The sequence below is a fragment of the Primulina huaijiensis genome, chromosome 16, assembly GCF_012295235.1.
Source record: "Primulina huaijiensis isolate GDHJ02 chromosome 16, ASM1229523v2, whole genome shotgun sequence".
Lineage (NCBI taxonomy): Eukaryota > Viridiplantae > Streptophyta > Magnoliopsida > Lamiales > Gesneriaceae > Primulina > Primulina huaijiensis.
Genome location: NC_133321.1, coordinates 18798870 through 18811582, shown reverse-complemented (window position 1 = coordinate 18811582; position 12713 = coordinate 18798870). Strand labels below are relative to the sequence as shown.

Genomic DNA, 12713 nt, shown 5'->3' with positions numbered 1-12713 from the left:
ATTGATATAGTTTGTATATTACTGCATCAGGCTTGCTAACGTAGTATATCTATCAAGAGTGGGTCTCATGTGAGACCGTCTCACGGATATTAATCTGTGAGACGAGTCAATCCTACCCATATTCACAATAAAAAGTAATACTCTTAGCATAAAAAGTTATACTTTTTCATGGATGACCCAAATAAGAGGTCCGTCTCACAAATATGACCCGTGAGACCGTCTCACACAAGTTTTTGTCATCTATCAAATATAGTTTACATATTAGCGTGTTGAAATTGAGATGATTGAAAAATAACGGTCTAGAGTTTTTATTCACACATGTCTGTATATATATATATCATAATCAAAAGCATAAGATTATGTATATAAAAAGACATTTTCTATATATCTCATAATCAAAAAGCCTAAGATTATATATCTGTATATAAAAAGACAATTTCATGCTTCCCGATAATTTACACGAGATTTAAAAATTATATATAGTTATCTTGTGTTTGAGTCTTTGTCAACCAATGTTTCGTGGAGCCGATTTGGTGCACCTAACTCGTGTTAAGTTTTTCTATAACATTAAAGTAAATTTCTGTGCATAAATAGGCTTTTTTTTTTCCAAAGAAATTTTACCATCAAATAATTCAAAATTAAACCTGTGTGCTATTATTTTACTTTGATTTATTCAAATTCCATGAGCGTGGTCATGTTAGCTATAAAAATCTATAATAGTCATGTGAACTATACTTTGAATAATGTCACGAAAATTCAATATTCTCATTAACTTTATCCCATGATTAAAAGTTAGACATGACTGGAAAACTAATATGGATTATTCGAATGATGTAATAGTCATAATTTCTAAGACGTGTGTAATCTAAAATAAGACGACACGTATATTTTTTTACCATAATTAATTGTATATATTTAACATTTCCGCTTGTTTAATATATTTTTTTTAAAAGTTTCGGAGGGATTTATTATAATCAAATATCGAATTCAAAATTTCATATTAAATTTCTTGGAATATTTATTATCTTCATTTTCTTTAATTTATATTTCCAGTTTATTTCGAGAATTTATTTAATACAAAGATTTTTTTTAAAATTTTTAAAAAAAGTTGCTGGTCATCAAAAATACATAAATAAATAAAACAAATTGATTTTATATAAACCATTTTTTGGAACAAAAATTTCCAGGATCTCTCCACACTCCTCACCGCATAAATTCAGGCTCGCACTCACACAACCAAACGCATATCTCCCTCGCTCCCCCCCCCCCCCCCCCCCCCCCCCCCCCCCAATATCGCGAATCCCTCTGCACGCAAAAGAAGAGATGGGTGAGACGACGCTGCTTCCCTATTTCGCCACCGAAATCATTATTCCCCTCTGCGCGGTCGTGGGCATCGTCTTCGCCCTCTTCCAATGGCTGCTGGTTTCCAAGGTAAAGCTTTCAGTTGACAAATCTAGCTCGACCGACAGCAAAAGTGGGTTAAACGAAGCTCTTATAGAGGAGGAAGAAGGCACCAATGAGCATTCTGTTGTTCGGAAATGCGCCGAAATCCAAGCAGCCATCTCTGAAGGTATATTTTGTTTTTATATATTCCGTGCATTGGTTGTGTTTGTTTATATTACAGAGCCAGGGAGATTTGTTTACGAGGGAGAGTTGAGCATTAGGGCTGAATAATATGATGTTGAGGATATGGGTTTTGCTTGGTTTAGTGGATGGATTGGCAGATTTTCTTTTTGGCCTTTTAGTTATGGCTGCTTCTTACCTGTTATTTTCAATTGCTTGAAGTATGCAGTAATATGTATGCATCTCTTTGTAGTCTCAAAATACATAGCTTGTATAATTATTATATTCCTTCAGTGCTATTCCATACGGTTGTCTAATTAAGCGCTATTTCACGAAAAGTTCGCGTTTTTTTTATAATTCTAGATGGGAAATCTGGGTTCTTGCTCGGATACTTTAATGTTAACGGCGTTTGCGTATGCCTTCAGCACCCTTGTATTCACGTTTGAAATCTATAGCCTTACGTGGCTTTATTTCCTTTTATTGTTTTGCCCTATTTTCGTTTGATTCTCTTGTTGTTCCTTTCTCATGGTGGAAAAGTTAAAAGCATGCTATTATTTTCTATATGTATTTCGTGATTTTAAAATTTCCTTTAATATCCCCCGTCCACGTGAAAATCAAAGATCAATTTTTTTAGTCCACGTCTTTCTAGCTGATTAAAGAAATACTCTTCCTTTCCTCCTTGTCAAGCCCTATGATGCGGTTCTTCTAAAAGGATCCACGATCATGCTTCGTTGTTAAACACAGTTGTTGCTACTGTTTCTTAGGATGCTTTCGTCATTTATACGAGTCAGCCTTAGATGATGGTTCTTATTATAAATAGTTGTTGTCCCTTTTACACACTAATTAATTGATAATTGCTAACAAGTTTCGGTGTCAATTTTACCTTATCAAAGCTTGTAACTTTTGTTCAGATTAGATTTTTTTTCATTTGTTTGTAGCGAGGTCGTCTAATTAATACACACGCATAGTTTCTCTACGTCACTGCTATAAGTTTAGTTCTATGTTGGCATAAAGTTGCTCTTCTATACATACTCACGATTGGATTTCTGTATTTTCCTTTTCTTTTATAGTTTTCTGTTTTTCATTGGTTTTGTCTGGACTCTTTGTCCTTTGTGATAGTTCTGTCTGAAAGGTATACCATGTTGGCTAGTAACATTCTGCAGATTACTTATTTTGGGATGAAATATAGCATGAACTAATAAGTGAAAAAGTACCTAGGCATAGCGTGCGCTAATTATTGTCGTTATTTCATGTTGTTGAAATGATCTCGAAACGATTTGTAAGGCTAAAATGATGTCTTTATTATTAAAATGTGCACTTGAAAGTTGATTTCCGGAAACTAATAATGTTTTTGAACTTGAGTTTCTATTGTCTGTATCTTTGTTTTTTGTCCAAACTGTATTGTTGTACGTTCAGAAGAACAGAAAAAGTCAAATATTTGCTCAGTAATTTGTCTCCGATTCTTATAATCTAATTGTGATATCACAGGTGCAACATCATTTCTTTTTACCGAGTACAGGTATGTTGGCATCTTCATGGTTGCTTTTGCCATATTGGTTTTCCTTTTCCTCGGTTCTGTGGAAGGATTCAGTACAAAGAGCCAATCATGTACGTTTGACAGCACCAAAATTTGCAAGCCTGCTCTAGCTACAGCTGTCTTTAGTACCATTTCATTTCTTCTTGGTGGCCTCACATCTTTGGTGTCTGGATTTCTTGGAATGAAAATTGCCACCTATGCCAATGCCCGGACTACATTGGAGGCTAGGAAGGGTGTTGGAAAGGCTTTCATAGTTGCATTTCGGTCTGGTGCAGTAATGGGTTTCCTCCTTGCCGCAAATGGCCTTTTAGTTTTGTATATTGCCATCAACCTTTTCAAGTTATACTATGGTGATGACTGGGAAGGCCTGTTTGAGGCAATAACCGGTTATGGACTTGGGGGATCTTCCATGGCTCTCTTTGGCAGAGTTGGTGGAGGTATCTACACGAAAGCTGCTGATGTAGGGGCCGATCTTGTGGGCAAAGTAGAAAGGAACATTCCAGAGGATGACCCTAGGAATCCTGCTGTATGGCTACAGTAAAAATAACTGATAATAGTTTCTTGGAATATTTTGTTCTTAAATTGTGAACTTGTGTTTGATGAATGTCGCAGGTCATTGCAGACAATGTTGGAGACAATGTAGGGGATATTGCCGGTATGGGATCTGATCTATTCGGTTCATACGCAGAATCCTCCTGCGCGGCCCTTGTCGTTGCTTCAATCTCATCTTTTGGGATCAATCATGACTTTACTGCTATGTTATTTCCTCTTTTGGTCAGCTCCGTTGGAATTCTTGTTTGTTTGTTGACCACCTTGTTTGCAACTGATTTCTTTGAAGTCAAGGCTGTCAAAGAAATCGAGCCTGCACTGAAGAAGCAACTCATCATCTCCACGGTATTAATGACTGTTGGAATTGCTGTTGTCTGTTTCATTGCACTTCCTTCCTCCTTCACGATATTTAATTTCGGAACCCAGAAAGATGTCAAAAGCTGGTGAGTTCAATGTTGCCTCAAATTTCTTAATGACTTTTCTTTCATTGTATACCTTCATTTACATATAATTTCCCTTCCTTTCATATAAAGCATATCATCCATTCTCGTAAGTACACTGTCAAATTAGGAACCTTATTGTTTTTCATGAAGAGAAAACTGTAATAAGTTTGAATGGCTCTCTCCCTCTTTAAGAATTTTGCATAAGTATGTGCACGCATTTACTATATGTACCGTTTTGTTGCTTCTTTGTTAAATTCCTTAACAACATTATCTGAATGTTGCAGGCAATTGTTCTTATGTGTTGCTGTTGGTTTGTGGGCTGGTCTGATAATTGGATTTGTCACAGAGTACTATACAAGCAATGCTTATAGGTATATATCTAGACAGTTATCTCGTGTAAAGTAATTATACAGTTAATGTATTAAGTAATCTCTCCACTGTTTCAGTCCCGTGCAAGATGTTGCGGATTCTTGCCGTACTGGAGCAGCCACCAACGTTATTTTTGGCCTTGCATTGGGATACAAATCAGTTATTATTCCGATTTTTGCTATAGCAGTCAGCATTTTTGTCAGTTTTACCTTTGCTGCAATGTACGGCATTGCAGTGGCTGCACTTGGGATGCTTAGCACCATAGCCACTGGTCTGGCTATTGACGCATATGGCCCCATCAGTGACAATGCTGGTGGTATTGCTGAGATGGCAGGCATGAGTCATAAAATTCGAGAAAGAACTGATGCCCTTGATGCTGCAGGAAACACCACTGCAGCTATCGGGAAGGTACTTGTTTCATATATTGGCAGTATTGATACTACTATTTTCCAATATCGATCCTTAACTCCTAATTTCAGGGATTCGCAATCGGGTCTGCTGCTCTTGTATCTCTAGCGCTTTTTGGTGCATTTGTGAGCCGTGCTTCCATCTCAACTGTAGATGTTTTGACCCCAAAAGTCTTCATCGGTTTAATAGTTGGTGCTATGCTTCCTTACTGGTTCTCGGCAATGACAATGAAAAGCGTCGGCAGTGCTGCTCTGAAGATGGTTGAAGAAGTGCGTCGGCAATTTAATACTATCCCTGGACTTATGGAAGGCACTACAAAGCCCGACTATGCAACTTGTGTTAAGATATCCACCGATGCATCTATCAGGGAAATGATCCCTCCTGGTGCTCTTGTCATGCTCACACCCCTCATCGTGGGCATTTTCTTTGGTGTGGAGACACTTTCAGGTGTTCTTGCTGGATCTCTCGTCTCTGGTGTTCAGGTAACTTAATTGAAACGTGCTTCATCTTATTGAGATCTCCAAGGACATTTTATTTTATTAGTGATTAATTTCGTATCTGTTTGGAAGAAATGGAAAAATAAGTAGGGAAAAGCTGAGCCGAGAAAATTGTTTGATTTCTACTGAAAATCTTAATTCAATCACTAGAGAAATTGTATATACATAGCAGCAGTATAGCAACCTAGATATCTGATGGGTCATATTCGTCCCATAGTCCGTCCTTTTATTAGGTTTCACAAACTGTATCCGTACTTCTTTTATGCGGGGGCAGGCAAGGAAAGACGTCCTACTCAAACCGAAAATAATTTCGAAATGCCATGGATCAATCATAATCCTGAATGGTTTTGTTTTTTTTCCAAAGCTTCAATTTAAGTAGGAAACTCTGTGATAATTTTGTTTGTATTGTACGGCATTGTTACTACTTGCATCATGTCACGCAGATCGCTATCTCTGCCTCCAACACCGGTGGTGCTTGGGATAACGCCAAGAAATACATCGAGGTAAAGATTTGTTCCAAATTTTAATCGCATGACGATTGAATCTGCGCTTAATTCACTAATTTTTTTGATGATCCCCCGACTATAGGCTGGTGCTTCAGAGCATGCTCGAACTCTGGGTCCTAAAGGATCTGACCCACACAAGGCTGCTGTGATCGGGGACACAGTTGGCGATCCTCTGAAGGACACATCTGGGCCCTCATTGAACATTCTTATCAAGCTTATGGCAGTCGAATCACTGGTGTTCGCCCCCTTCTTTGCTACTCATGGTGGTTTGCTCTTCAAGATTTTCTGAAGTAAAGAGATATGAGATGCTCTATATTTCCTGCTCCGACTTTTTGTAATTTCCGTTGAAGTATAATATGCTTTGCTGATTTCTAATTTAATTAGATTTGAGGAGAAATTCTCTATCATCAAATGGCCAAATCTTGTGAAGAGTTGGGACATAGTTTTAGTATTCTTTCACGAAGTATATCAATGCCTTGTCAACTTTTTCCATTAGCTTTTGCATCAGATCTTTCATCTACGAGTTGATTATGTCCACATTCTCTGAACTCTTCGTAATCGTTTTAAAATAATGGGAGCCTAAAATGTTATTAATTTTATGCCACATTGTTTTGAATACTTTGATTAACGTGATTTGTAAAATATTTTGTTTGTTCATGGATTATATAGTGTACGTCGAAAGATAACGTTGGCTGATTTTTACTCACAAATTTTTTTTAAAAAAGAAAATAATCGTTTCAACATATGCATTATATATTTAAGTAATGTTCGTGTACATGAATAAACAAATAATGGAGGCTGAAACAGCACGCATAAAGATGAGGAACCGCTGACTCTTATATATATATATATATATATGTTAAAATATAAAAATAATACACACACACACACACACACACACACACGCACGCAAATATATATATATATATATATGTTAAAATATAAAAATAATACACACACACACACACGCACGCAAATATATATATATATATATATTTGCGTGCGTGTGTGTGTGTGTGAATTATTTTTAAACTTTAACAAATAATATTGCTTGCGATTGGTATGAAGTTATTTTTGCCAAGTCTTGAAAGCTGGCAATAAGGCATCATCTCTTACTAGTAATTAAGGGAGAAAACCTTGTAATAACTATTCTACACACACACAAAGTATTTTTAATCAAAATCAAATGGCAGTACAGATGTGACGTTGGATAGTACAACGAGAACCAAGTCAAATAAAGCAAAGTCGTGCAACTAAATATCCTTGACTACGAGGCAATTTTTACGTCTAACAAAATTTAGCATCCCTTTATGTGTAACATTATTTTTCCCCTCAAATGTCACAACAATTATGACTTTTAAATCAATTGTTTTTATTTAGCTTGCATTATGGTTCTAGTGCAATTCGTGGCGGCACATGAAGGCCATGACCACATGGCTCCGGCACCTTCCCCTATGGCGCCTGTGCCCAAAGGCCGCGACCACCACAACCACAACTATTCTACACACACAGTATTTTGTCACGTGATTAGAAAGTAACCTCCGCAGATTAACCAAATTTGAAATAATATATATATTCAAACTGTGAAGTTTGTAGTATTAAATACATCTACAAAAAGGAAAATTACTTCAACCATTGACTCTTAGATTTCGTCACCTCACAAAACTTACCAAGTCCAGATGTGAGCACAAAACTTGTAGTGAAAATATTAAATTTTAGGGGAAAATAGTAATAAAAAAAAAATTAACAGAAGTTTTCCTCTGATATTTGTATGCTGAAAGCGTGTAAGAGTCAATGGAAGGCATTAAGTTATTTTTGCAAAGTCTTGAAAGTTGGCAATAATTCATACATTTTAATTAAAATGGCAGTACAAATTTGACGGATATATAGTACAATAATAACCAAGTCGACTAATGCAAGTGTGCAGCTAAAATTGCATATAAATACCCACGACTACAAGATCTCTCTTGACACAGATATTTTAAGCCTAGACTAGACAAATTTATAAGCAATTTTCTCTTTTTTTTTTCCCTCAAGTGACACAACAGTTATGGCTTTTAGATCGATCGCTATGTTTGCTTGCATTATATTTCTAGTGCAACTCGTGGCGGCGCATGAAGGTCACGACCACCACATGGCTCCGGGGCCTGCCCCTATGCCGCCGCGTGCGCCGCCACCCTCCGTTGGAATAAGTTATTCTCCAACCACGGTGATCGGACTCGTGGCTTTGGTGGTTTCCTTTGTCGGAGTACTTGGGAACAAGATTTGAGAATGTCATTTTACTTCAGACTTTTTCGTACTTATTTATTTGCTCTATCTTCGTGCATTTCTTTTGTATAATTTTGTTATCATGTACTGCGTTCTAAAATCCGTTTGTGCGACGATTGGGATATATTTGTCACAAGTTTTGTATACTCTTGAGTTAATAAAAAGATGATTTAATTGACGTTGAAAACTATAATATTTTATTTTTATTATATTATTATTATTATTATTGTCAATTTGCAGGTACACAATAAATAAGCGGATTTTTTTTTAAAAAAAATCATAATTTTGTAAGTTACATATTTTGGTTTTTATCCACATAATTTGTCAAAGTATGATGTTCATCTAATAATATGAATTTTTATTTTACAAAGTCTATATTTTTGGCTGAAACCAATAAGTTAATATTGATTATTTGCATTCAATGCTCCCTTACGTGACAAGAATAAAACATACATAAACTAAAATCTATCTGGCAAAAATAAAAAGAAAAGCCAATTTTTTTTCTTCAAAATTTGGACGTCGTTTTACTTTATTTTCACATTTATTTTTGTTTAAATTAATTTTAGTGTCTATAATATAGACTTTTTGTTAGTAGACTATAATATAGATTTTATTCTCATCATATTAGTCATGATGCAGAAATAGGTACCAAATAAGTCATAATCGATTGGTTCCAACGAAAAAAGGATAAAAAAAATTCAAGTTATACGAAGACCTGAGACAGACGATTGAAATTGCAATTTTCCCATAAAAACCAAACTCGTGCACGTTGAGTAAAACTAGATTCTAACAGCTTGAATTGGCCTTTTCCCCTGCTGGTAGTGTTGAAAATAGGTCTCCGGGTAGTTTCTTACTTTCTTGAATAATCTCGGCCTCGTATCATCAACTAGTTCATTCACCGGTCCAATCTCTAGTTCAGGATCTGGAGCAAAGAACATAGCTAGAGTATTTCTCTCCCTGACTGTGTTCGTAACTGCTCGATGCATCGGGCTCTTGATGATGCCATTGCTCATTATCTGCGTGGACAAAAGAGCGAAAAGACGAGATTATAAAATATTCAAAAGTTATGAAAAGTAACATATGATAAGTAGTCTATCATGCTTGAGTAAGTTTCACATGCTTGCGGAATCAAGATTACATGGACCATGCAATATAATATAGTTCCTACTAACAAGTACTTGTCACATCTTTAATTGCTTTACGAAGATGATTAATCGAAACTGAGAGGATCATCTATTCTGTGGCTTTATAAATCCATCAACTCTTCCCCCACAGTATAATGCCAGTCATGATCAGCATTATGGAACTACAGTGAATTGAAAACTTGCCAGGAGCACGGTCGAAATTTCAGGAACTTGGGAGGGTTAGTAGAGAAAATCGCAAAATCAACTAGTTGCCAAATATTAAGGAAACAAAATCATAAACGAAGCTTTTGACAATCACATTAGTTTGCTTTTATAATTTAATTTACCCACCTATATATGCACCTAATGTGACTTGAATTCAATACAATAATGGTCTAGTGGCAAGGGTGAGCCCCAAAGATACGAGATCTTGGTTCAAAACTTCAAATCCCACTTGTGTGTGGGTTGTGTGGTTAGATAGGAAATTCCCCAACCTATTGTATCCCAAAAAAAAAAGTTGCTTCGCGTACTCCAAATGAAAAACATTAATGTTGTCCCCAATTCTACGCAGCAATCTAAAACGAGGTTTTGAAAGATCAAAGCCTCCTATCTTACAACCAACATTCTATGAAATTCATTCTTGAAACCCATAGAAAGATGAGTTTAAGACGTACCTCAAGTTGATCCCCAACGTTGACAAGAAGAGCATAAGGCATAATGGGAACTCGATACCACCGATCATCTTTCAGCATTTGAAGGCCCTCAACTTCTTCATCTTGCAGTAGAATAGTTATCCCCGAGCCATCTGCATGTGGTTTGAGCCCAAGAACAATGTCTGGCCTCGAACATGGAGGATAGTAGTTGAACCTTCCATACATTGTAGGCCTCTCCCCGAATTGGTCCAAAAAGCATTTCTCTGGTAAGCTTAATGATCTTGCTATAGCCTTTATTATCAGTTCTTGGATTTGTCTTAAACTACCAGTATACTCATCTAATAACTTCCTGAAGGATTGAAATCGCTGAAGTCATCAAATGAACTCATGTTGTCCTAAAAATAAACCGATTTTGTAACTAAAAAAAAACCCAATTTTTTACAGAGAAAATGGCTGATCTTACCTGAAAGTTTCTGGATTTTCAGGCCAATATTCGAGCTTTTGCTGATCTTTCGGACTCAGTAAAAGATACAACCTATCGTTCCAATCTAGGGATTGATTCTCGAAAAGAATCATATCACTGCCGTAGCCTTCAATGCCATCCGCTGGTCTGACATATTTTTGTTTCTCTATTATGGGCAGATGGAAAAATTTTCTTGAAACTCTTCGCAGTTCATCCAGGAAGGAATTTTCAATGCCATGGTTTATGGCCTGGATATTCAAATTTAAATGATATCTACTAATTTAGATATTTATTTCTTAGCTATGATTTGCAAAACTTACAGAATCATAAAAAAATTAATCGCAACCAACAAGGATTCCATCTTTAAGCAATACATGTGCCAATCATTGTCTTGATTAATCTATATATGAAACATGTCATTCCACAGTTCAAAGGGTACGTTGAGGTTCTGCAAGCGAGCCTTTCTATATACTAGAATATTGATATTTACAAAATCAGCATATAAATCAGTAGATTTCCGTTTTGTTATATCCCGCGGTCCTATAGGTCTGGGTCAAAGATCTATATATATGTTTTTATTTTTTCGATAAGTTGGAGAAAGTCGAGCCAGAGTGAAGTAGCTTACTATAGTTCTGCACGCTAGCCCCTGTATGTCATTTCTCTACTTTTTTGAGGCCTAAATGAAGGCATATATATCAAACAGATTCACAATAAACAATCATCAAACGCGGGTGGAAAACAAAAAGAAAGATGATACGTAACCTCATCACCTAACCTCAATTAGATTATAACATAGGCGCCATTTTTCATCCTTTATTTGTAACCGAGAGAAATAATTACTCTACCATCCTACTTAGAAGCAAAAAAATCGAAATATGATACGTAACCCCATGATCACAATCCACCAAGTGTGGATCGAGGCTGCCTTGAGGGTTAGCCGCCCCCTTCTAACGAAAAATATCATATGTTATTTCTATTATCAATATTTTTTTGGACGAGATTATGCATGAAATTTGTCCAATGCATCGAAAAAAAAAGAATCATATGTCACTTCTCTAAATTCAAGTCATGTCACCCACTAAATATATACTGAGTAGCCTCTCCTTTGGCCCAAACTTCGGGCGAATTCTTTTGCTTATCATTTACAACTTTTTGGTTCCATCGCAACGCCAAGGAGTTTCTATTACAATTATATTGTGACTACATGGAACTTGACCACAAGGATCCAAATTTTTAGTAATAAATTCAACGAAACAAACAAATCATATCAAGAATATATATAAACAGATCCTAACTCTGTATTTTATACAAATAAAAAGCTGAAACCTGAAAGCAGCCCCATGTAATAAGAGCAGACTGAAGCTTGTTAAGTTCCGCATCCGTGGCGGCTGCTGCTGATGAAATCAAACTGCTCAAATCAATAACTGGGATTTCACCACTCAAAGTAGCAGTGAGATCAATGGAGCCATATTCAGCATCTCTCCAAATATATTTATGTGGCACCTCTTCGTTATTGTCACCTCCACTTTGAACCAGTTCCTGAACTGTCTTCGTGCCCGCTTCAGCCATGAGAATAAATTTTGGAGATTAAATCTGGGATTTCTTCTGGTCAAACTATTGAGCTGACAATTGATGAGAATTCTTACCAATACAATAACGTTTTGGGTTTTGTTTTCATGAAAGTCTGCGCTGCGTTAATGTAAAAAATTGTTCTGCATCAATGCATATCTTCCACGTGGATTCTTGCATGAAGCGACGCGCGTCAGCCAAATTTTTTTATTTATTTTTTGAATAATTCAAATATCAAATTAATCCAACCATAATTTGTCAAATTTCACTTTATTCCATCCATAATGATAAAAAAGACTGTACACAGTACACACGCATCGCATATGCAAAGTAACTTGTATAATATTAATTTTCATCCATTAATCCAAATTTGCTTAAAACTAATCGAAACCGATGTAACTAATTTCAATGTGTTGAAGTTTTATTTTTAAAAATTCTACCAAATAAACATTAAAATATATATGATTAAGATCGAAATTTTACAAAATAGAAGACTATTTCGATTTCATTGAAGTTTCAGTTTAGAGAATCCATAAATTTCTCTTATTATTATTATTTTTGTAATCTTAGACGTTATTTTTTTGACATAACATTGATATATTACTAACACCAACATAAAACTATATATACATTGTCACATCATCATTATCGATAAAAAATTAAATTACTAAAAATTGAAAGATACAAAACTAAAACAAAATAAAGTTTGACAATATCAAAGTTAAAATCACCAAAAAAAAAAAAAAACAAATACACACCACTAA

The 12713-nt window shown here is 35.7% G+C and overlaps 2 protein-coding genes across 2 annotated transcripts; one reads left to right on the top strand and one right to left on the bottom strand.

Annotated features, from left to right (window-relative positions):
• The first annotated feature begins 1255 nt into the window (after nucleotides 1-1255).
• On the top strand, nucleotides 1256-6367 carry LOC140960847 (pyrophosphate-energized vacuolar membrane proton pump-like). Its single transcript, XM_073419147.1, has 8 exons — nucleotides 1256-1570; nucleotides 3052-3626; nucleotides 3713-4092; nucleotides 4377-4463; nucleotides 4539-4869; nucleotides 4941-5351; nucleotides 5810-5869; nucleotides 5955-6367. The coding sequence occupies exons 1-8, from the start codon at nucleotides 1324-1326 to the stop codon at nucleotides 6159-6161; spliced, it is 2298 nt and encodes a 765-aa protein (XP_073275248.1). The 5' UTR covers nucleotides 1256-1323; the 3' UTR covers nucleotides 6162-6367.
• Nucleotides 6368-8732: 2365 nt separating this feature from the next.
• LOC140961200 (protein LATERAL BRANCHING OXIDOREDUCTASE 1) lies at nucleotides 8733-12082 on the bottom strand. The gene is made up of 4 exons (XM_073419562.1): nucleotides 11707-12082; nucleotides 10381-10628; nucleotides 9939-10266; nucleotides 8733-9156 (listed from the first exon to the last, which is right to left on the bottom strand). The coding sequence occupies exons 1-4, from the start codon at nucleotides 11947-11949 to the stop codon at nucleotides 8920-8922; spliced, it is 1056 nt and encodes a 351-aa protein (XP_073275663.1). The 5' UTR covers nucleotides 11950-12082; the 3' UTR covers nucleotides 8733-8919.
• Between the last annotated feature and the right edge of the window lie 631 nt (nucleotides 12083-12713).